This window comes from Lagopus leucura, unplaced genomic scaffold, assembly GCF_019238085.1.
Source record: "Lagopus leucura isolate 7727_CA_CO unplaced genomic scaffold, USGS_WTPT01 Super-Scaffold_100159, whole genome shotgun sequence".
NCBI classification, from domain to species: Eukaryota; Metazoa; Chordata; class Aves; order Galliformes; family Phasianidae; genus Lagopus; species Lagopus leucura.
This window is the reverse complement of record NW_024962335.1, coordinates 12,434,589-12,458,430: the sequence shown is the minus strand read 5'-3', so window position 1 is coordinate 12,458,430 and position 23,842 is coordinate 12,434,589. Positions and strand designations below refer to the sequence as shown.

The following is a 23,842-nucleotide window of genomic DNA, read 5'->3' as shown; positions in this document are numbered from 1 at the left end:
AAAGAATTCATTAGGTGATTTAACAAAAGAAAAGAGGGGATGATTTTAAAAACATTTGCACTGGCCAGAGGTGGTGTGCTGGCAGACTGTGAGCTGTGCCTACTGCCTGTATGCATCAACCCTGCTTGGGAAGGATGGTTAGCCAAGAGAGGAAAGCGTTTGATGAGACTGCCACTGAGAAGACCAGTTTATTCCAATCTGTGTGTGCTATAGAGGTCTATCTCACTGGGCAGGCTGGCCTTGGGCCAGCAAAATTCTCACAGGTTGCACAATGCAGTCATCATGCTCTGACGCCAAGCCATCTGAGAATGGGGTCACTGAGCTGCTGTCCACATTTGGGATGGTGTTTTCACTCCATTGCCTTTCTGCAGAGAAAGGGGGAGGGGGAAATATCATTTATGTGGCTGATGGTGCTGAATGTCTCATTCCCTTTTCTTCTCAGTGTTGCAGATGGAGGCCTAGGGTTAAGAGATCACGGCATCTCAGCAGCTCTGCTGGCTGCCTGTCAGCAGGGGTTTCGACAAGAAAGGGCAATGATCATAAATCTAGTCCAACTTGGGCGGTAATTAATTTCCAACACTCTGCTTTTGTATTTATGTAGCTTTTTTTTTTTTTGTCTCCTAATTTTTTCCTTGCTTCCCTCTTTCCTTCCTCTTCTCCCTCTCCCTCCGTCCTACACTTGCTCCTTCTGGTTCTCTTCCACCTGCAGGCATGCGCATCCTTGTGAATTTGCTCCTGGACACCTTGCCCATGCTGGGGAACGTCCTCCTGCTCTGCTTCTTTGTCTTCTTCATCTTCGGCATCATCGGGGTGCAGCTGTGGGCTGGGCTGCTCCGCAACCGCTGCTTCATGGAGGAGAACTTCACCATGTGAGTGCCTGAGAGATGATGTCCCTTTTTGTTTCTCCCAAAGGTGTTTCTCTTTCTTCTTCCCTATTCTCTGCTTCTGCTGTCTGGCTCTCTGCAAACTGCTCCAAACCAGAAGCATCTGGTTTTAGTTTATCTTCACAGTGCATAGATGCCTTGGCACAATGGGATTCGGCTAGGCAAAAGTCAACAAAATTGCCTCTTGCAGCTCCTTATCCCAGAAATAGCTGATATTCAGGAACACTTCTCTTCATAAGACAAACAGTCTTACGGAAAGCTGTACTGCTGTCTGATGCCTCCAGGGGCACCTTTGGCACCTCTGGGTTGGAGCTGAGATCACTGTTTGGACATAGTGCTTCACCTCCAGATGCTCTGGAGGGAGGTGGGGAAAATCACTGAAAAAGCAGCAAACTTCCCATTGGGAAGAGCCACGAGAGAGGATGGAGATGCTGGGAGAAGTGTCCCTCAGCAGAACACAGCTCCTCCTGTTGACTTGCAGGCTTTAAAATGTTTTCTTAAAACCACATACTAATTCCAGACTCTTGATCATGTTAGACTGCTTTAAAAAAATCTGTAGATCAATTTAAACTGATTAAATAGTTCTGAAGCTTTAGACCATCTCAAATTGGGGGAAAAAAATCAGTGCAAAAACATGATCTGCAGAACAGCAATGGGGTTGGGGAGTAGGAGCTGCTTAAAGCAAGCGTTTACAGTGTTTATATATTCCTTTGGGAGAAAGGGATGTTTAGGATGATTGGCCTTTATGTAAATCAGAGTGGTACCACTTTAATGAGTGTAATTAAATCCAAGCAGAGTCGATGTAACTGAGAAGTAGACTGGAGCTATGGGCTGCAAAGTGACAGATACTGAATAATCTTTGGCTGACCATTACTAGAGAAACAAAGACTGCAGGCAGCCAGTTCACAAGTGACGTGGATGGGTAATGACAGAACTTTGTGGTTTAGTACCAGTTAGCTCAGAATGGGAGGCCTCTTCTCTTTTCTTTTTTCTTTTTTCATCAACATCTGTCCCCTTCCAATGACCCGCAGTGAAAAAGTCTGCATTCATGCAATGTGAAGGCTGCATATTGTACCACTGCAAGGAATGCAAGTGCACCATGTAGAGTTTAATGGAAAAATTTAAATCTCCATCTTTCATATCCTCATCTTATCTCATCTCCAGCTAGGCAAGCATAGATGATTTTAATTATTCAAGCATTTGGAAGGTGCCTGCATTATTTGGAAAAAAACACGTGAACTTGTCATTAAACATTATACCAATAATGCCAACTGTCAAGGAGGAGTTAAAGTTAAGGTTAAGTCAACTTCATCTCTGCAATACCTGATTTTAAGGTGTTGCTGTGCAATCTTGATTATGCATGAACTGGATTTTTTATTTAATTTTGCTGGAAATACAGAAGGTTCAGAGCCAAATGTTATAAAACATGTCCATCAGTGGTTACACACACAAGCACACTATGTTAAAGCCCGATGAATGTCCTTAATATCATTGCATCTGATTTAGCTTTGATGCTAATGGGGAGAGTGATCAGAATGCAAATGCCTGCATTTCAACCTGTATTTATCTCCATGCAAGCAGATTTTGTAATTTGAGGTGGGGTGGTCTGGTGGAGGACAGAACTCTGAAAATGGAGGACTCGCCCCTGGAAAATCACTGATTTCCAGGAGCTCTGTCCTTCTCTTTTCTTGAGAAAATAAACTTGGAAATCCTTTACTTGCTACCGTTCCTATGTCAGAATGGCAGCTCCCAGCTCTATCAATATCACTGGTGAGAAAATATCTGCTACATTAAGTTTAGAGACTTTTTTTTAATCCTTACAGACAAGGTGACATTGTCCTGCCCCCGTATTATCAGCCTGAGGAAGATGATGAGATGCCCTTTATCTGCTCACTGTCTGGAGACAATGGAATCATGGGCTGTCATGAGATCCCGCCCCTGAAGGAACGGGGCCACGAGTGTTGTTTGGACAAAGATGATTATTATTACTACAACTCAGTCCGGCAAGAGTTCAACGTCAGTGGCATGTGTGTCAACTGGAACCAGTACTATAACGTGTGCCGTACAGGCAATGCCAATCCGCACAAGGGTGCCATCAACTTTGACAACATTGGGTATGCCTGGATTGTGATATTTCAGGTAAGATCTTCCTAACAAAGCTCAAGCTGTTTTTTTTTACAGCCCAGTCTTTCTTTGTTCCCATGATGGTTTCTACAGGGTGTGATGCAGCTGCAGAGAGAAAGGGGCATTGCAACTATTTTGGCAAGTGAGAACAAGTGCTCACCACAAAGTGTTCCTGAAGACAGGTAGGGATGTAGAGTTGTTCCAGGCACTGAAATGGGCTATGCCTTTCAGGTTGATGTGTACCTGTTTTCATACAGATCACTATAGCAAAGGAGTCTTTTTTTTTTTTTTTTTAATTACCAGCACTCATTGCAGATGGGAGCTAAAATCCTTGCCCTTTTTATTTTCCACCTGCTGTACTCAGTGTCCAGTACAAGGGACACAAAAACTTGCTGTGGGTTTTCCCCTGCTGTGATCCAGGGAAATGAACTATTTTAATGAAATATTCCTGCTGTGGACTAGCATGATCTCACAGGCTTTGACAGTATGCCAGTGTCACCAAGCAGTACCATGCTGATTTCCTGGAATGGAAATTTGGCCTCCTTGAAAGGACTTTTTGTTTCTCACCTTCCTTGGAATACAACAGCCTTGCCAGTATCTGCCTGTGTATACTGAGAAATGAACTCCGGATGCCCATTTCCCTCCTGATTCTCTTTTTGTTTCTTGATTTTGCAGGTGATCACACTGGAAGGGTGGGTGGAGATCATGTACTATGTGATGGATGCCCATTCATTCTACAATTTTATCTACTTTATCTTGCTGATAATTGTAAGTATAATACTTGCTGTGTCTCAGCATTGCAAGCTAAGAGCCTACAAAAGTCAGATATTAGGTCAACACAGAAACTGGCTATCTGGATTTCTTCTTGGAACCTCAGGAATCCAGCTTGAGGTTTCTAACCAAGATTATATGGCAGAATCACGTACTTGTGACCCAGGTTCTTCCTATTCACTCAAAGAAATATGCTCAGGATTGAAAATCAACACCAGTGTAGGATAATGTGCTCATCCAACACATCTCTTAAAACAGTAGACCCAAAAGTAGAGAAAACCATTTCTTCATCTTTATTCCAATTTCTTCTTTTATGTATTTGAAGCTCTTGAGTCATTCCTCAAGAGCTCATTCCTCATTCCTGTATTATGGCTTCTGGCAGCACCTGGATTCTTCAGATTCAGGGTCTCAAATTCACATTTTGTCAGATTTTGGGTCTGTCATGCTGAATTACTTCCTCACTATGAACAAGAAGGAGCTGCTGTTCCCAAAGTGACATCAGTCCAACATAAACTAGCTGTGTGAGATCATTTGTGGCTGATGGAGACGGAAGGAGAGCGGTGTATCAGTGATGAGAACTTCATAAGCAGTTTGTGAGCACTGTGGATTTATACATGTGAAGGGTGAAGGTGGCTGTTTTATTGTAAGGAGATTTGTTGTTTGTGCATGGAAGGACAGCTGACAAATACCATTGCCTTTTCCCTTCCTCAGGCCTCTTCCCATGTGCAAATAGATTTCCTTGGGAGGAATGCCATGTTTCTAACAAGGAAGAATTTCCCGTATTTATGAAGACTTGCACTTGATACTTTCAATTTTCCTATATGGGGACCAAAGTCAAAAGTAGAAAGGAAGAACTCAGGATGTATTGTGGGAAGTTTAAAATGTACATAGTAAATGCAATTCAGTTCTAGGTCACTTCACCAGTAAAGACCTCAGTGTGTATCTCCAAAGCCTACATGCTCTTGGACGGACTGTTGAATGGACCTGGCTCAGATTTTTTCTTCATCTACTATTTGTCCTACATAGTCATGATCTCCTAGAAACAGATATTTATAAGCAGTTGCCAATAACATTAACAGACTTATGTGGCATAGGATCTAGTTTAAATTTGGACTGGTATGTCATTATTTGAGAGCAAACAAACTTCAGAAGTTTCTGGGAGAAATTCTGTAGACTGTATGTATGGGGAGTGACACAAGAAGAAATCTGCTGGTCCACCGAGGCTGAAGGCCTTACGAAAAAGCTGAATCTTCATGGTATCCCCTGTTTCTCCCCACCTCCTGATCTTCTACTATCACAAGGAAAAGAAAAGAGAAAAACAGAAAGGTCACCTGTTCCCTTGGGTTGAAGCATGAGCCAGGACAGCAAAGGTGAAATGTGCCTTGAAGAATGCTGCTTTTACTTTGAGTCTGTGGAGTCCCAATGAGGACAATCTAGAAACATGATTGCGCAGGATGGGTGGGGAGCTCTCCCCAGCTCTATTCCCAGAGCCAAACCAAACATCCACTGCTTTTTGTGAATCCAGAAAACAATTATTTCCCTTATAGTTTCTTCAGATCTCCAACTACACAACTAAGATTTAGGACCTACTGTATTTCTTTTTTGCTTTGAGCAGCATGGCCAGGATACCTATATTTCTGTAACATGTAGTTCAGCGCCAAATTCACTCCCAGCCTCCCATGCCATCTCTCCCAGAGCCAGTGTTTGACCTTTGAGATGGGCATGTCTGTCTCCTGATGGCCAGTTTCAAAAACTGCGCCCTCTGGCCCCACCTCCAAAGTACATAAATTCTGATGGCATATTTTTGGATTGGAAACAGGAGCATCCTTTAGTGTTGGCTCAGCTCATGTGTATTCCCAGTGACTCAAACTTTGTCTCTGAATTTGCAGGCAGCTGAAAACCCTCAATTAAACACTCCACCTGAGATTTTACTGTGGAGTGTCATTGACATTTCTAGACACGCCCTCCTCATTTGCAGAAGCCATGTAGGTTTATTTCCATCAAACACTCAGAACATAGGAGCTTTATGCTAGGTAGGATATTTCCTTCGTCTTTGGTGGAGTTACACCAAGAAAAGATTTAGCATTTCTGTTACTTTTATTTCACATATAATGCCATGTTTCCCATATGCTGTTACAGCACTTAGCAAAACCACAATGTGAACTTGCTATCTCCTGGTGTCATTTCTCCTCCAAGCTGTCTTATAGCAATGACATTCCCTCTTCAAGTCTTCTGAAGCACAGTCCTTGTAGCCTTCATCCTGCCCTCCTTCTCCACAGTTGAGAGGCCTTGCTCTCTAAACAGGATTGCTCTGGCAGCCATAGTTCAAGTCTTGACTTTTTCCTTTTCCACATAAGGCTTAGCCTTAGCTCAAACTCATTCTTCTGGGGCCGGATCTCCTCAGCCTCCTCCTTAGAGCTATGCTTTCATTGGTGACTTCTGCCTTCCTCACAGATACACCTTCTAACATCTGCATAAGGGCACTACCTGTTAAGCACATCAGGCAGAAAGAAAGCTCCACCACCTGGGTATATTCACATCATTTTCTAGGACTCCTGCATTGATGTAGTCCCTGAAGACAAGAGCACCAGCTGACCCTGGCACTCAGAAGGGCCTTGCAGAACAGTCTAGTAAATACATTTGTGTATTTGGGAAATAACTTCCTGGTCTTGCTGGATTCCAGGGAGCTGACATCAAGGAAGGCTTACTTTCCTTTCTTGCGTCAATTATCCATTTCAGTCTTCATCCTTGAAGACCAGTGTTCTGTGTGTCACTGCTTCATTACTTGCCCACTAGCATTGCTTCTGAACTACAGGCTTTTCTTAGGTTCTCATCCACATAGCGATACTCTGGCCTCCTTGAAGTGCTTACATGTGTGGGCTTCAGAAGACAACCTGATTATTCAGCAGTAAGCAATAAAAATAATGGGCAAGTAAGTTAGCATCTCTAACACCAGTCAATTCTTACTTAATACTGCAGAGACAGGGATCAAGCCTCGGACTGAACAAAGCCAAGATCAGCTCAATCAACGTATGATTTGGTGTCAGAGCTGAACCAGATGACTGTGTGGGGCTTTGAATCAATGGTCTCCTGGTTCTGTCAGACACTGTGTCTGACTCCGTGTCAGCCACTAGTGATCTCTTTGCTCAGCCAGCTGAGATGGATCACTCAATTACAATCCATCTGGGACCTTTCCTGCCCTTCTGCTAAATTGGAGGCAGAGTCAAGCTCAGTAGAACATTGGGTTTGTAGACTTGCTTGTCATCTTAAGGATCAAGCAATCTCTGTTACTTTGTGTCTGATGTTTCTTGCTAGGAGGTTCAAGGAATGGGGGCTCGTTGCCATAATCGGTCCTCGCACTCCTCCCCTTTCCTGTTATCAGTGGGAGATCACAGTAAACAGTTCCTGAGAGGACAGGGCTTGGCGATATAAACCTGAACCCCTCTCAGGATTCAACCTCAGGCTTACATCATGATCCTGCTGAGGTCATCTTGTTGCACTTGGCTTCTCTGCATGTCACCTAGAGAGAAGGTGTTGCAAACTTTAATTGGCTGTTCTTTTTCTGGAGGTGCTGGAAGATGCAAAGAAGATGCAAAATTGTGACCAGGAGTGTCACAATTTGCATTTCAGAAATGCATAGCGAGCATCCAACTCCCAAACCAACTCTGCTTTACTCAGAGTAAGCCCGAGGAGATAACAGAAGAGAGAAGCCTGTGAGAGGGTCATGTAGTGCTGAGGGAGAAGAGGGCAGGAGAGCACAATGGAGGAGGATTCACATTCCCAGTTACACCCTCATCAGTGAAAACGTGCAAGAGATCATGGACTACAGGAATCCATGGGGGAAAGAGAAGGGATCAGAATGAGGTGTTGTTTTCCTTTTCAAGGCTATGCTCTGAAGCTGAAGGGAAAATAAACTTCATTACTGAGAAAGGCTCAGTGATGAAGGGGAACAGAATTAGAACAACTTTGAAAGGTGCTGAGAGGAGGAGAATAAAAAAAAAGACCATTATTTTGAACTGACTTATCGTCCTGATTCTGAATCTGGTTATAAGGGCTTCATATTTGAAAGGTTTATTCAGATTCTAGCAGAGATGTCTCCTCTTTGAAATATGAAGAGCCAAGGTATTGAGCCTCCAGCTAGAGTGGCTGGGCACCTGTGTGCAAGAGAAAAAGATGTCCAAAGGCACAGGTTTGTGGGTAGAGTGGCAAAGTCTATACACTGAGGGGTAGGCTTCATGGGTTGGTAAAATTTGCTGGGGTGCTTTCAGGAAAAAATAAAACACACCACTTTTTCCATGCTTGAGAGTTGGGATCTTCATATCACCCAACTTTCTTGTCCTCTCCCCTTCACTGTGTTGTATGAAGGAGAGCACATGTCAAAAGATAGAGGCAGGACTGGATCCAGCTCTGAGTCTGAGCTGTCTGCTTGGAAAGGAGAGACATGGAGATGAAGCTGGGTCCTGGGCAAGTCATATAGGAAAAACACAGTGCAAAGATGTCCCTTGGAAGAGACACCTGATCCAGAGAATGCAAAAATCCCAAGGCGGAGGTGCCTCTCCTCCTAGGAGCTGCCCCACAAGGCCCATATCAGAGCAATGCAGGTGTGTGATCTTCGTTCAGAAATCACACCCTACATTTTCTCAATGCCATATTGCTACTTACAGCTCTGCGGGGAGTAGCCACCAATCATAGCATCATCGCATTTGAGTGCAGTGGAAAGATTTCCTAGTGGAGATTAATCTGTAATTTCATAATACACAACATGGAGAGAGAGATATTCACTTCCAGATCTCTCAGCACCAAGAACTGTCTCAGTTTTTCAGCTAGGAAAACTGAGGCAAAGAAAGTTAAAGGGGAACTTGCCAGTGTATAAAGTAAGCCTAGTAGACTTCTGGCTTTCATGGGGAGAACAAGATCTTGGGCTTTTTATTTCTGAGAAACTGGGGAGTGGGCTGTGGTTGTTTTTGTGCATTAAATGGAAAACTGAAAAAGACTGGAAGACAAATAAAATAATAGAAAATACATGCCTGGTAACAAAAGATTCAGAAGAATAGAAATCGAAGAAGGAAGTATTGTTTTGACAGATTGTTTGGTGTCCTTCTCAAAATCATTAGTTTTTGCAAACTTCTCTGGTTTCAAGAGCTCATTCATTTCAGCAAAGTTAATCTCCCTGTATAGCGAATTAAGGCGTAAATAACAGAAATAAATAAAATTCTGGAGAACACTGACGTGTCTTCCAAGAGCTCAAAGCAATAAATGACAACACATGATTTTTCCAGTACTAAAAAAGTAAGCAGAGGAGAAAGCAAGCCAATACAATCCTCCATCTCCCACCTTCTGTTTAACACAAAGGAGAGGGAAAGAAAAAGCCCAATTTTCATCAAATGCATTGTAGGTAAGTTCTAAGCGACTTGTGGAAGTTCCTAAAGCCCATCAGAAGAGCCAAAAATTGGGCTTCTGTTTGCTGAATTTCAGTTCAGAGATCTAAATTCTGCATGGAAGTGACACTGAGGGATCTCTCAAGACCAAGCTCTGCCACTCCTGTCTCCCTCTGAAATCCCATCTCTATAACAGACTAGTGTTAGCTCTTGTTCCTGTTCTCCTGCCTCGCCTCTCCCTTCTTTCGTCCTCCTACATGTTCTTCTTCACACTAACATTACCTGTCCCTCTTTCTCCATTGCTCCTAGGTGGGCTCCTTCTTCATGATCAACCTGTGTCTGGTAGTCATTGCCACACAGTTCTCAGAAACCAAGCAGCGGGAGCACCAGCTTATGCAGGAGCAGCGGGCCCGGTACCTCTCCTCCAGCACCGTTGCCAGCTACATGGAGCCCGGAGACTGCTACGAGGAGATCTTCCAGTATGTCTGCCACATCATGCGCAAAGCCAAACGCCGCACCCTTGGGCTGTACAACAGCATACAAAGCCGGCGCCAGGGCCACGTGGAGCCGAGTGATGCCCAACGAGGTGCCAACAGGAAAAAACAGAGGCACTACAGTAAGGATTGCACGGGTAAATCTGAAAATGTCAATAGTGGAAATGGGTGTGTAACTGGGAGCATCTCCATCTGCTGTATTTCCAAAGGACTTTGGTCTACAAAGCATAGAGGTAGAATTAATGCTGATAATTGAGCTTGAGGTCATAGGTAGTGCACCAGACCAGTAAGATGGGATTGACCAGCAAGGGTGGGAATGGAAACAGAGATGATCAATCAGAAATGCTGGAAACACAGACCTGAAACCATAATGGACAACATTAAAGGCACTGACTGAGGCTTGGAAAGGGCTCCAGGTCTGGAAGGGCAGCAGAATGATCACAGCCAGGGAGAGAGATGTATTAGGGGAGTATGAAGGAGTGTGACTAAGGATTGTACTGAGTGACACAGCATGTCTCCCAGAGCTCTCCTCCAAAAGTGAGTTTACAGGTGAGAAGTAAAGGCAGTAGAATTGCAGTAGTGTCCCCTGAGCCAAGGGAGAAGAGCGTTACTGAAGTCAGTTTGATGCGCTAGGGCAATGGAGACAATTTCTCTTGATGGGAGCACATCCTGTTGTGTAAAATTAGACATGAGATACCATTTAAATTGGATTCCTGGCCTGAAAAGTGACTGTAAAAATGGTATTATAGAGTTAGTATTAACTGCCTGCTGATACCTATCGTAAGAAATTCTCTCAGTTAACAAGCGAAAAGATGGATTTTCCTTCAACTAGTCTTGCATGCTCAGTCTTTCATTTTCTTTACCTGCTAGGAAGAAGGTTTCTGCAGTTAATGAATTAATTGATTAATCCCTCCAGTGTCTGTTTGATCTTCCAGGAACAACTGGAGGTTTGAGGAACTTGGTTTTCTCACTGAAGTCAGCAAATTGTTCTCATTCAGAGTGCACTGACTATCAGGAGGAACCGTTCTCATATTGGTTTTTCTGGCTTCTTGAAATACTTTGCTAACATAGTGTCCCTCACTTAGAGAGTTGAGTTCAGCACGTGGACTCTTGGACCCCACTTGCAACTGTTTAGGCCAATTGCAGCCCTCTTGATCATTTTCCCCTCAGTTCCCACTTAATTTAAATGTCTAAATCTCTGGCTATGATTCCTGCATCAGACAAAACAGTTCTTCGTGAACCCCCACTGAGCCTAATCACTGGCAGATGAGCAGTACCATGCCTTCTGGTGACAAAGCCAGTCAGAGTAAAACACCCAGCGGCAGTGGCTTTTATTGCTGCCCTTGAGATGATTTGCCAGTGTTTAGTCATCCTTACAGCTAAAAAAGCCCAGTTACAGAGTCTAAATAACTAGAAGCCAAAAACATACCCAGCTTGGATGCATTTTTTTGGAGGGAACAAAGCTTTCTCCTTTAAGCGCAATCATTTATCTCCCCAGGAATTTGTCAACAGCACAACCCTCTTGACTGCCCTCCTCAAGGCTTGGTCCAGCCCATTGCTGTGACAGCAACCTCTGATCTCACCAACTGCCCCCGATGCCATAGGGGGGAACATGACACATCCCGAAGGCTGTCTGTCCTGGACAGCGCTGACTCAGACCAGGAAGATGGAGGAGACAGTGAAGCAGAGGGAGAAGGCTGCAGAGGTGACCAGAGTGCCTCAGTGCTGGAGAAAGAGGAAGAAGAAGTGGAAGAAGGTGGGAAGATGAAGCTCTGTAGTGACATGTGGCGGGAAGTTAGGGTGAAGCTTCGAGGGATCGTGGACAGCAAGTACTTCAACCGTGGGATCATGATCGCGATCCTTGTGAACACTATCAGCATGGGCATTGAGCACCACGAGCAGGTAGGTTGTGCAGAATGGACATTGGGAGACAGAGGGTCATGCTTGGGGTTAAGGTCTGGCCAAGCAGCAGCAAAATCTGCTAGAGATAGAGACTGAGTAATTTGTACCTCAGGACATTGCAGGATCTTTTCCTGCCTATCCCTGCACCTAATCACTTTCACTGTCTCCGAGCATTTTCTTCCCAGTTTCTTTCATTCTCTCTTTTTTTCCTTCTCCCTTCTTACTTCTATCCCTCTATTTTTCTTTTTCTCTCTGTCTTTTCTCTCCATCTGCTTCTCTCTCCTTCACCCTTGCCTCTTCCATCTTCCTCATCTCTCTCTCTCATTTCTCTCTTCATTAGCTTACTGAATCCTTAGTCTATTTGGTTAATTTAATGTGCTCTCTCGGGATGTCACAGGCACTTCACCAGCATCTCAATTCAAATCCATCAGCTTGCTAGCCCTTCCAGCTTAATTAAGGGATGCCTGAGCGCTGTCTAACTGCACAAGAAGGCACCACCTCCTACCTCCAGTCATTTTGGGGGCTCATACGGCTTGAGCCTTTCCTTTACTCTGACAGCAAGAAGTGATAGATAAGTCAAGGCATAGATAGCACGTGTGATGACAGTTCTGCTTTTCATGCCAATAGTTTGCAGGCATCTCTGAGTCAGCAGTGCACTTTATCGTAATGACAGACTTGTGAGATGGAGAAGGATGGTGTGCCCTCATTTTATAGCTGGGAAACAGAAGCTATGTCTATCCTGTGATGTACAGAGCAAGCCTGAGAGGATATTAAGTGTACCCATGGCCTTGCATCTGCATTGCTGGCTGACAGTTCTATTGCATGTTGAGTTAAAGGACAGATATACATCTGTCCTTCAAATCCGTGCTGCTGGTCTAAATGTGGCCATGATTGACCCCACTTGTCTGCCAAGATCACAAGAAATAAGAGATTTGCCCACAGCAGAGATGCTAACTGCATCAGGGAATTTTGCAGCCAAGGCAAATTTTAGCCACAAATACAATCTCAGGAAGCAAAGAAACAGACTGAGAGTGGTTTAAGCAGGCACTTAGACTTTCCCTGTTCTCTATCAGGGTGGAGATACCATGGAATCATAGAATCATAAAGGTGGGAAAAGACCTCTAAGATCATCTAGTTCAATATCCTGAGCCCCAGAGTATATGAATTTCCCTGTTTGAGGCAACACAGTGGCTCAGCCACTATTTGAAGCCTCAGATGCCTGGATCCCACCCACACTGCAAGCATTAGACCATTTTAGAAAACTCAGCTGGTTTCTGATACAAGGATGGGAAATCTTAATTTGATCACAGACTGCAAAACTGCTTGGGATGCCCCGGTACAGAAAAATACTTTTGGAAGCTCAGAGAAGGGGAATGAAGAAGAGACTGGAGAGGCTGATTCATGAAAACAGATGAAAAAGAGCGATGTATTTATCACGTAGCAGAGAGATGACTAAGGGTTGAAGCCTAGCACAATGTGAAAACTGCCCACTGATGTTTTGAAGATGCAGGCACCAAGCAGAGAGAGGCACTGTTCATTTAGTGTTATTGGAGATAGCAAGATATAAGAGTTCAGCTGAAGAATATTTGAACCGGAGGTAGAGAATTCACTCTGACTATTGTGTGTGCAGATTTAAGCTCTTCTGGGCCACCTCTGCTGTGTTTGTACAGCCCTCGGCAGAGCAGGATCTGCCTGCAGCCTCATGGTTTCTGGTAGCAGGTTATTAATGACACATCCTTAAAATTATGCTATCACTTTTTATCTAGAAGTATCTAGGAAGAGCTCACAGTCCTGTGGGCTGCTTCTAGTATTAAAAAAAAAGTTGACTGTACTGATCGTAACTGAAAAATGTGGTGCAGCTCTTTATTTAAAATGTGTGCATTGAGTTCTGTTTACCTAGCACAAGATTATTTTAAAAAGAATATTTAGCTTCTGACATGAATTCCAGGTCTTTTTCTGTCAGAAGTTACCTCAAAACCACATAAGCATGTACACATTTCCCTTTGCTCTTCCATGTTTCTCAAGCATTGCTGTTGGTATATCTCAATCTGATGCTTCACTGCCTCCTTTTCCTTCCTTCTGTTCTCTTTTTTCCTGTTGCTTTCTTTCATAGAAAAATATATTTTCACAGAAAAATATTCAGCAAAACCCCTATGCTTATAGAGATCTGTGATTTGCAGCTTGTCACCATCCTATGGCTGAAGTGGTTTTTGTTGCTTCAGCTACTTTATCATGTGAATCTCCCCCAGATGAGAGCTAATGGAAATAAAGACCCTTCAAGCTTAGACTTTCTGGTGCGTAAGAGATCACAGTCCCAGACTCTTGCTAGGGACACACCTGTCTGGGAAAGAGGACGTGTGAAAGTATTGCAGGTTTGAGTGGTCTGATTCATCAGCTTTGTGTTGCTCTGGTTGTTCATGGACTGTACAGATGAGGTGGCCCAGAGATGAAGAACGTCCTTCCAGTACTTGAAAGCAGCTCATAAGCAAGGGGGGGGACCAACTTTTTGGACATTCTTGAATGGGCAGATAGTGATAGGACAAGGGGGAATGGCTTTAAACTAAAAGAGGGAGATTGAGGTCAGATGTTAGGAAGAAATTCTCTACTCAGAGGGTGGTGAGGCAGTGGTACAGGCTGCCCAGAGAGCTGTGGGTGCCCCATCCCTGGAGGTTCAAGGCCAGGTTGGATGGGGCCCTGGGCAGCCTAGAGAGCTGGTGGGTGGCAGCCACGGGGTGGAACTGGGTGGACACTGAGGTCCCTTCCATCCCAATGATTCTGTGATCCACAAACCACCAGGTTAATGGGGGAGACTGCAGGAGCTGGGCAGAGGGGTCAGGATCAGAAACACAGGCGTCTTGAGGACTGAGCCAATGTGCACACCTCACCTAACTTTTGATTCCTGAGCCTTGATCAGCAGAAAGAAGAATACAAATTGGAATTATCTGTTTGTTTGTTTTGAGTGAGGGATGTTTGAACCAAACGACCTCTAGAAGTGTCTTGCAACTTCTACCATTCTGCAATTCTGTTACAGTTTTTTTATATATATATATTTACAGAGTGCTTTTACTCTGTTTTGTTTTAGCTTGGTCTGGTGGTTGTTTTTGTTTGTTTTGCTTTGTCTGTTTGTTTTATGCCAGGAAACTTAACCTCAGCATCCAAATCACCTTAAAATTGGGCTCATCCATCAAGTCTTTTCTGTCATTCTGCTTGTGTGGCCAAGGCACCTTCCTATCTCCGTATACATTTCTTGTGAGGGAAATCAACAAACTGCATTGCTATGACTCATTCTTAATCCTTAAGCTTATCACAAGTTATCACTTGTAAACAGATTAGTTTATACAAATCCATCAGTGTGCATTATAACATACAATACCCTTAGTATTAGGTCGTCAGATATTGCTGGGACATGGCACAGGCAAAAATCCATCATTTCAAGCATAGTCCTGCTTGAAATACTTTTTGCAGTTCTTCAGATCTGCTTCTGCTCGGAAGAATTGCTTTTTAAAATCCGGTGTAGAAAATCAAGACATTAGCTGCTTGTGACTGTCCAAAAGGATCCTTTAAATAGCCTTAATTTTTGTTGGTATTCTCAGAGGATCTGGTGCAGCTCGCTTTTCTCCTTATTCAGCACAAGGATGAAAGGCTGTTCCCAGCTGTATGTCTCAGGCTCCTTTCTCATATATTTCTTTAAGCCTGTTGGACTTGCACATCTTTGCCATTAGTAGCCATTAAGACAATTACAGAGAAACTTGATTTCCCTCCTGTTGTGTCAACTTCCAGTATTCCTTTGTGCATCAGAGCAATACTTTATGAGGTGTGGATCAGGAAACTATCACTTGTTTTCCAGTTAAACCAGCCTCATGTACTGACACCTTCATATCCTTTAGCCTGCATGATTTCCCTTTATACCAGCATTTATTGGATCTACTACTTCATATTTTACACTTATTGCTTCTCTTTTTGCTATTTGCTGCTTGTCAGAAACATTCAGCAAGTGTCCAAGCCAGCTCATCATGCTGACATTTAGTAAATGACGGAACAGTCTCTCCAGGGTGCTGGATGAAGCCACATCACTTCAGTCTTGTAAAACTAGGGAATAACAAAATATTATGAAATTCTATCTGGTTGTGGGGTGGTGATAGGGAAAGTAAAAGCTAGCCGGTATGTTTCATAGCTGATTTATGTGACTCTTCTCATCATCAGAAATGGACAGAATGGGGAGATCTGTGTATGTATTTTTCTCTCTCATGTTCTCAAAGGCGGTGACATGCAGGTGGAGTTTGGTAGGGCTGGATTACATAGATCACATCAATTACTCTTTTGTTTTTAGGACAGTTGCCAATTTATTCCTGGGTAGAATAAACTCTTTCAGGGTGGTCTGCATGTTCTCAGCCTTTCCCATAATGTACACCTTTCTGGCTGCTGTCAGATAATGACATTTTTCTCCTGTTTTTTCCTGTCCACTTGCCCTCTTCATCAAGTTCACATTTCTCTGGCCAGAGTCTCCCACTTCAGCAGCATCCACTGTCATTCTTGACCATGCTGACCTAGATGTGAAAGCATACCTGCGCAGAATGCAGCCCCAGCTCCTAGCTGATGGCTTTTTCACTCTGCCTATTTATCTCTATCTCTAGAAATGGCTGCAGTGCAGGATCTGCCTGTCACCTGTGTGTGTGTTGCCTTGTGCCTCTCCAGCTGGCTCTTCTCACTTTTTCCCTTCTTTTTCCTGAGTGCCTTTCTTTTGTGTTGCTCTTCCCTCCCTAGCTGGTATTTCTTTCCTACTTTGTTTTTAACAGCGTCTTCTTTCCTTCTTTTTGGAGCCCATTATGCTATTTTTTTCCTTCTCATTTTGTAGTTTCTTTTTGCTGCCTGTGTCTCTCTTTCCTTTCTTTTCCTGCCCTGTTCTTCCTGCGCCTCTATCTAGGAAGGATGCTTTTCTAGGTCTGATTGATAGCCCATTAGAAGAAAGATTAACAGGTGGAGACTTGACTAGAGAAACAGATGTCAGGGAGGGAAGGAGAGACGGGAGAACAGGTGACCTTTTCCGTAAGTGAGATGCAAGCATGGCTTTTCAAACATCAATTGCTCCCTACGACAGCACAGGAGAGAAAGCATGGACAGCAGAGAAGGATAATCCACCATTGTAGCCTGTTGCTTTTTCGCATTCCTCATTCTCACCGACATAATCAGGCTGAAATTGGCATCTCTGCTTAGCATATGGGCCTCATGTTCCCAGCTGGTGTCATTACTGCCTGGCTCTCAGTAAAGTGATCTTCATCTCTCCCTTCCCTTGCGCACTTGTTCATTCTTCTTCTCTCATCATTCTTATCTCCCTTCCTCTCTTCTTCATTTTCATGATGGTTTTGTTATTCAAATGTAATTATGGGTATAAATTGAGCTATCTCCTTTTTTTTTTCTTTCTTTCTTTTTTTTTTTTTTTTTAAAGAAATGGAATATTTCAATTAAATCTGCACTGAAGAGTGCATGAAATTACCAATGGACGCAGGGTAGACACAACATCACTGTGAGAAGCACTTTCCAATCTATTTATTCATATGGGAGAAGAACAGAGAGATTTAGGGTTCTGGGGGGTCCTCCCTGAGCAATCTCCATATTCTGGGGGAGGTTCTGACCCAAAACCAGAAGGTGATGATTAAAACAGTGTCATGATGTCCAGGCATAGCTCAGATCACTGTGAAGGAGGAGATCAGTCTTTGCCCACGATTTTGGCATGGAGAAGTGTAGATGTTGCACTTAGTGACATGGTCTAAAGCAGTCCCAGGCACAGGTTGATAGTAGGACTAGATGATCTTAATGGTCTTTCCAACCTTAATGATTCTATGATTTTATGATAACAAAACAGAGAGAGACTTCTGTTCGCTACCACAGAGGCATGGATCTTGGGTTCAGTGGCATTGTAGGTTAACATCAAATATGTAACCTTCTATGGGCTGTGAAAGACCTGCCCCAAGGTAAACATGGAAAATTGGACCAGAGGAGCTCTGAGGAGGAGTTCAAACCTCAACTTTTGCTGAGAGGTGCTTTTTCTATCCCAAATTCAGCACGGGGAATGCCTTTATTTCACACAGCAGGACAGCAACAACGTGGCTTCCCTCACGAATGACATCGATGCAGCCTCTGTCTCCTAAAACAGTGTTTCACCATTGCTGAGGAAACGCTGTAGAACCTTTGCTAAACTTGTCAGTGAAGTTTACAGGGCTGCACACAGTGAAGAAAAAGTCATTAATTCAGAAAACAAAAGAAGGAGTAATTTAATTTGCTCAGACTTGTTTCACTGATGGAGTCATTAAAACACTTTCTCCCTTATGCACAAACACATCATTCTCTGCTGGAGGAGAATGTTTCACAAGGGCTGAAAGATGTGTCAGAGATCCATCAGAAGAAAATGCCTGGGGCAGGGGTAGGGACAGGTTATGTGTTTTTGTTTTGGTTTGTTTTTTCTTTTCCTTTCTCTTTTTTCAACACAGTAATTTTGTGTCATCTCTGAAGATTTCTATCATGTACATCTGTTTTTCTCCTCTTACACTCTCTCTTTTCCTCATTTTGTCTTGCTGTTCCTATCCCTTATAGGTAGGTGTTAGCACTGTGGGCCTTGCTCTTACTCATACAGTTTGATATTCACTTTGGTAATTATTGAAACAAGACCAGGAAACTAATACATACCAAGGATTTAATGGGGAGCTAGGGGAGAGAAGATGAGGAAGGAAAAGGAAAAAAACAGCGGAAAAGGGACAGTGAGGTTTAGAGGAGAATGGGAAACTGTGTTCTGACATTCAACTATTTTCAAAATTTCAAAAAAAAAAAAAAATTGTGCCACATATGCAGAAAGCTTTGATGGAAGAGACCAACTACAGATCAGCCACTTTTGCCCTGCTTTAAAAATACCAAAGTTCTTTTCACACAGTGACACAGTCTTTAATCAGGGCTTAGAATAGGATGTGGAAGAAGTTGGTTCATGTGAATGGCTGCATAGTTCCCTAACTGCTGCACACTAATTTGTTAGGGACATAATATCTGTGATGAGGGTAGTAAATGTGGGAAGGAATTGGAGCAGAAAGGCGACTCTGCCCAGCCTCACTTCTATCTCACTCATGGTTATTCACAATTCACTACCGAGCCTGTCTCCTGGGAATGGGAATAGTGGCATTTTATTTACCACAGTTTCAGGGCTCTTTCAGTTCTGACTCTGAATTTGCCTTCTCCCCAGCCAGAGGAACTGACCAACATCTTGGAGATCAGCAACGTTGTCTTTACAAGCATGTTTGCCCTGGAGATGATCCTGAAACTTGCTGCTTTTGGTCTCTTTGATTACCTTCGCAACCCCTACAATATCTTTGACAGTATCATCGTCATCATCAGGTGATAAGGGGTCTTGGGTATCAACTGAAATACATATAGTAGAGAGCACCACAAAGTTTGCATGTTTTCATGTGCCTTTTCAAAAAAAAAGTTAGAAGCTTTAACAGAAAAATAAGGGCATGAGCTGATACATAAGGCAAAGGATTGAGAGACTGTATTCCCAATACTTTTGACAATTCTGAGTGCTTCTGTCCCTCACTTTTACTTATGTTGGATGGAAGCCATCATGATTGTCTTGCAAGTCCACAACAAATATTGGTTGCAAAATATCTTTCAGTCTACATAAATGAAGGATATTACAGAAGTTTAATGTGTGGTGGAAGGACCTGTCTTGCTGGGTCTTAGTTCTGAAATCCTTCCCTCATTCAAGAAAGTAGAAATGCCGCTTTCTACACATAAGTGTAAACCTGTAGTATATATTTCTAATTGTATGTTGTTCAAACAAATTTTCCCTCTGACCTGCATACACATGCTGCCAATGCCGAGCTGATAACTTGGATCAGAATTGTTATTCTCTCCCTGCTGTTTGTTCACTTCTTCTTCATTTTGTTCCTCTTGCTCCCTGGGCCTTTCTTGGCCATAGCATCTGGGAGATCATTGGTCAGTCGGATGGGGGCCTCTCAGTGCTGAGGACATTCCGTCTCCTGCGTGTGCTGAAATTGGTTCGTTTCATGCCTGCATTGCGCCGCCAGCTCGTGGTGCTGATGAAGACTATGGACAACGTAGCCACCTTCTGCATGCTTCTCATGCTTTTCATCTTCATTTTCAGGTGAGGAGGCAGTTGCCTTGCAGTGTTTTGAGGAGGCACTGCACAGTTCATTTTGCTGTGAACATCAGTGTGTGAGCACGTGGCTCATCTTGTCTATGGCTCTAGGCTTGGGGAGCATTGGCAGACATTTGCTCAAGAGGTTGAGGCTCTTGCTCTCCTAAATTGGTTTCAGTAGCTGAAGACTTGTTATGGTGAGGTGGAGAAATGCTGCCACCAAATATGTGTGCTTTGCAGGACAGGTGATGTCTCTTGGCAATCAGTAGTATCTGCAGGAAGACCTCAGCCTGGAAGCTGATTGGCAGAAGGGTTAGAGGAAGCACCCAAGAAAATCTGTCAGTGGACTTTATGGATGCACTAGTAGGGAGATGAAGACAAATGAGGGCAAATGAGAATGATGGAGAAAGCAGGTCTGAAGGCGTTAAGTGGGCTCTGAGGCGGTGCAGATATGAAGTGAGGTTTTGTGATAAACTATAGGGTTGCAACACAACCTAGCTCTTTCTTTATGGATAAGTCCCAGTGGTCTGTCTGTGTTGTTCTAATACCTGTGTGCTATGTAAGAAAGAAGGGCCTATAAGAAAGAATGAGATAGACTCTTTAGCAAGGTCTGTTGGGATAGGACAAGGGCAATTGCTTTCAAACTAAAAAATGGCAGATTTAGATTGGATATGAGGAAAAAAGGTTTTTTTATAATGTTGGTGAAGCACTGGAACATGTTGCCTAGAGAGGTGGTGGATGCCCCATCCCTGGAGACATCCAAGGTCAGATTGGAGGGGCTCTGAGCAATCTGATCAGCTGTAGATGTCCCTGTTCATTGCAGGGGATTTGGACTAGATGGCCTTTAAGGGTCTCTTCCATCTCAAATAATTCTATGATTAATTGCCATGGAGTGTCACTCTGACAAGTTGATTGTGATGGCAGAGATATTTAAATTTGGCACCAATTCCTATTCCTGTCCCAACAGTATCTTGGGAATGCACATCTTTGGTTGCAAGTTCAGCCTGAGGACGGATACAGGTGATACAGTTCCTGATCGGAAAAATTTTGACTCCCTGCTGTGGGCCATTGTCACTGTCTTCCAGGTGAGCTCACTTTGTTTTTCATGGGTGGAAAAAGCAATCACCAGGATCATGAGTTTTTTTTTCTCATTGTGGATTATTCCTTAATTTCTGATGGCACTGAAGGCTTTAGTATGCGACATCAAAGGAAGAGCAATTGTATATTGTAACTTAGTGACTGGTGTCTCTCAGACAGAGAGGCTCCTTCCTTCCTAATAGGAAGTTTGCAAAGGTCACTTCTGTTGGAGCAACAAAACCTGTGTTTAAAACTCACCCTGTAACATGTAACATGGCTGCCCTCATATTTGTTTTTGTTTCTTTTTGCTCAGCTAGCATTACTGGGGCAGTATCAGTATACTGGGCAATAGCAATGGGCAGTAGCTGTGTGATTATGGGGAGGTTAAAAGGCTTAATGTGCTCTAAAGTGTATGCTTCCAGTGTCCTTTTTGGGAATCCTCTTTGTATTCTTCCTTCATGTTTACATAATTTCTGCTCCTGGTTGCAGATATTAACCCAGGAGGACTGGAATGTTGTGCTCTATAATGGCATGGCCTCCACGTCACCATGGGCATCCCTTTACTTTGTGGCTCTTATGACATTTGGCAATTACGTGCTCTTCAATCTGCTGGTGGCCATCCTCGTGGAGGGGTTTCAGGCTGAGGTAAGTCATCAACAATGCTAATCCCATGGAGAGAAGGAGGAGAGGTGCTTAAAAGGGACCTCTGAGATATTTGGCAAGTACTGGAGTGAAGGACTCCCAAAGTATCACACCTCTGCTGTTCTCCTTCTTAAGTTCAGGGTGGGCTTCTTTAAAAAAACAGATGACAGTATTAATCCTTGTAGTGAAAGAGAGAAACCGTCCAGAAGGGAATTCACAATTTCCATCTCATGCTACACCAGCTACGGTGGGTCCTCTCCATCTCCTAAAGCAAGAACACAGTGTCTCAGCCATCACAGGTCATGCTGGACTCCCTGGTAGTCATGGTAATGCATGACTGGCAAGGAAGATTGGCAACAATGAAATACAAGAAAAAGTGGCCTTTTCTGTTTGAGTTCCTATTTTCTTGATTTGTGTGTTACAGGGTGATGCCAACCGATCATACTCAGAAGAAGATCAGAGTTCGTCAAACATGGAAGAGTTAGATCAGTTCCAAGAGATCCAGGAGGGCTCAGGTATGATAGCTCAAACTATCTCATTTGCCCATATCCCATTGCTGCTTAGTAGGAAGTCTGAAAGCAGATTTGGCAGAAAATTGGCTCCCAACCTCCAAGGCAGACCTTACTTTCGTTTTGAACTTAATGTTTGTGGTGTTACATGTGGAAATTTTGGAGCTGCACTGGCATCCTGAGAAAAGTGACAGCTAAAGGGAGCAGTTTTTGAGTGCCTAAAAACAGCAAAGAGGAGTGAGAAGATGGCACTCCTGCTCAGCTTTGGGGGCACCATTTCAGGAACACCATGTCCAAATCTGGAGGCCCCATTTGGAGAGGGGATACCAACACATTAAAAAGGATTCAGGCGAATCTGGAAGCCCTGCCTCATAGTGTGAGGCTAATGAAGCTTAGAGAAACTGGAGAAGTAACTTGATCACATACTCTGTAAATGCCGGCCATAAGGAGAGATTTTTGATGGTAGATGGCTCTTTAATTGAGCAGAAAAAAGCATAATGAGATTGTAAAGGTTGGAAGCTGAAGCTAGACAAACTCAGACTGCAAAAAGCCACATATTTTTGAGGAAGGATAATTAACTGTTGGAACAGTCTACCCACAAACTGCTGGATAAGTTTTCCACCCCTTGAATACTGCAGGTCTTTGTGCAAAAGGTATTATACTTCAGGCAGGACTTGGTGGCAGGGAGCAGCAAGAGTATGAATAGTGAGGCAGGAGCTGGGGGAAGCAACCAAGTTGGCAGGACAGGAACCACACCAACAAAGGCGTAAGACTTGGACATGTGAGCATGGCAGGTCTGCTGATGGTATCTGGATTCTAATAGTGGTTCACAGTCTGCCATGCAAGTCAACAGGGAGTCAACAAGCTCAATCAGCAAGACAAGGTCAGCATCCATAAGGTGTAAGGATGGGCAGAAGCATATTCACAGCATAACCCAGGCAAGGATCATAGGCATGGGTCTGAGCTTGAATGTATCTTCTGTGGTGAGGAGCAGCGACTCCAGGCTTGCTTGTCACAGCCTATTCTCACAATTTAGATTTTTTCATAGCAGTATGATCCTGAGTTGCATAGCTACGCTGTGCCAGGGCTTATCTTGAGTGTAGGCAGCTAAAATCCTAGAAGGGCAGAAAGAAGAAAGGTTGCAGAGTCTGTTGGTGTACTCACAACAGTGACGCTGAGTGCAGGCAATGGTATGTGACCTCCATTATGCAATAGGTCAAACAAAAATGATTGCTCCAGTCCCTTCAGGTGTTAAAAGCCAGCATCCCATCCTTTCCATCCATCTTGACAAATGTCAGTGGTTTTTCACAGCAGCAAACACAGCCCTCAAAGATGCCCTGAATCTTCATGGTCAATGATCAGTCGTTTGAAGAGGCCCAGTGTAGGACAGGCTGTTCTGTTCTGCCTTTCTTCCTGACCAGCACTCTGCTCAACCATCTAGCCTCCAGGAGAGCCACAGCCAGTTTTGGAGACTGAAGAGAACATTTCAGAGTCTTGCTAGATTGCATTATTTTTGCCATTGCACTCAAAATCAAAAGGAATGAATGATGACTGATGCTAAACAGTTAACACGCTGTTAGCTGCTAACATGCTCAACAGTTTGGATGTTGAAACAATCACTGGGTGGTGAGGAACCAACCTCCTTCTTTTTCCCTCTTTTTCCATCTTTCCATCCAGATCCCAAGCTTTGTGCAATTTCTGTGACACCAAATGGCCACTTGGACCCATCCCTGCCCTCTTCCAATGCCCCAGTGGCTGCTGGGGGAGTTTCCAACTCCTCACGCAACTCCCTGCAGCCTGACCAGATCCGTGTTGCTGTTGGCTCCCGGAAGAGCAGTGTGATGTCCCTGGGGAGAATGACTTATGATCAGCGATCTTTGGTGAGTGACTGAGTAGGAACATCTGTCATGCCCTTCTT

The 23,842-nt window shown here is 43.7% G+C and overlaps 1 protein-coding gene across 1 annotated transcript in view; it reads left to right on the top strand.

Moving 5' to 3' along the window:
• The window catches only part of CACNA1I (calcium voltage-gated channel subunit alpha1 I), a 148,725-nt gene that overhangs the window by 96,714 nt on the left and 28,169 nt on the right, over nt 1-23,842 (top strand). The window contains exons 5-15 of the mRNA XM_042889750.1: nt 710-869; nt 2,708-3,023; nt 3,684-3,776; nt 9,467-9,773; nt 11,150-11,553; nt 18,782-18,933; nt 19,517-19,702; nt 20,664-20,781; nt 21,263-21,418; nt 21,840-21,930; nt 23,602-23,804. Of these exons, the coding sequence (XP_042745684.1) occupies nt 710-869; nt 2,708-3,023; nt 3,684-3,776; nt 9,467-9,773; nt 11,150-11,553; nt 18,782-18,933; nt 19,517-19,702; nt 20,664-20,781; nt 21,263-21,418; nt 21,840-21,930; nt 23,602-23,804 (2,186 nt within the window). The remainder of the gene's footprint in view (nt 1-709; nt 870-2,707; nt 3,024-3,683; nt 3,777-9,466; nt 9,774-11,149; nt 11,554-18,781; nt 18,934-19,516; nt 19,703-20,663; nt 20,782-21,262; nt 21,419-21,839; nt 21,931-23,601; nt 23,805-23,842) is intronic.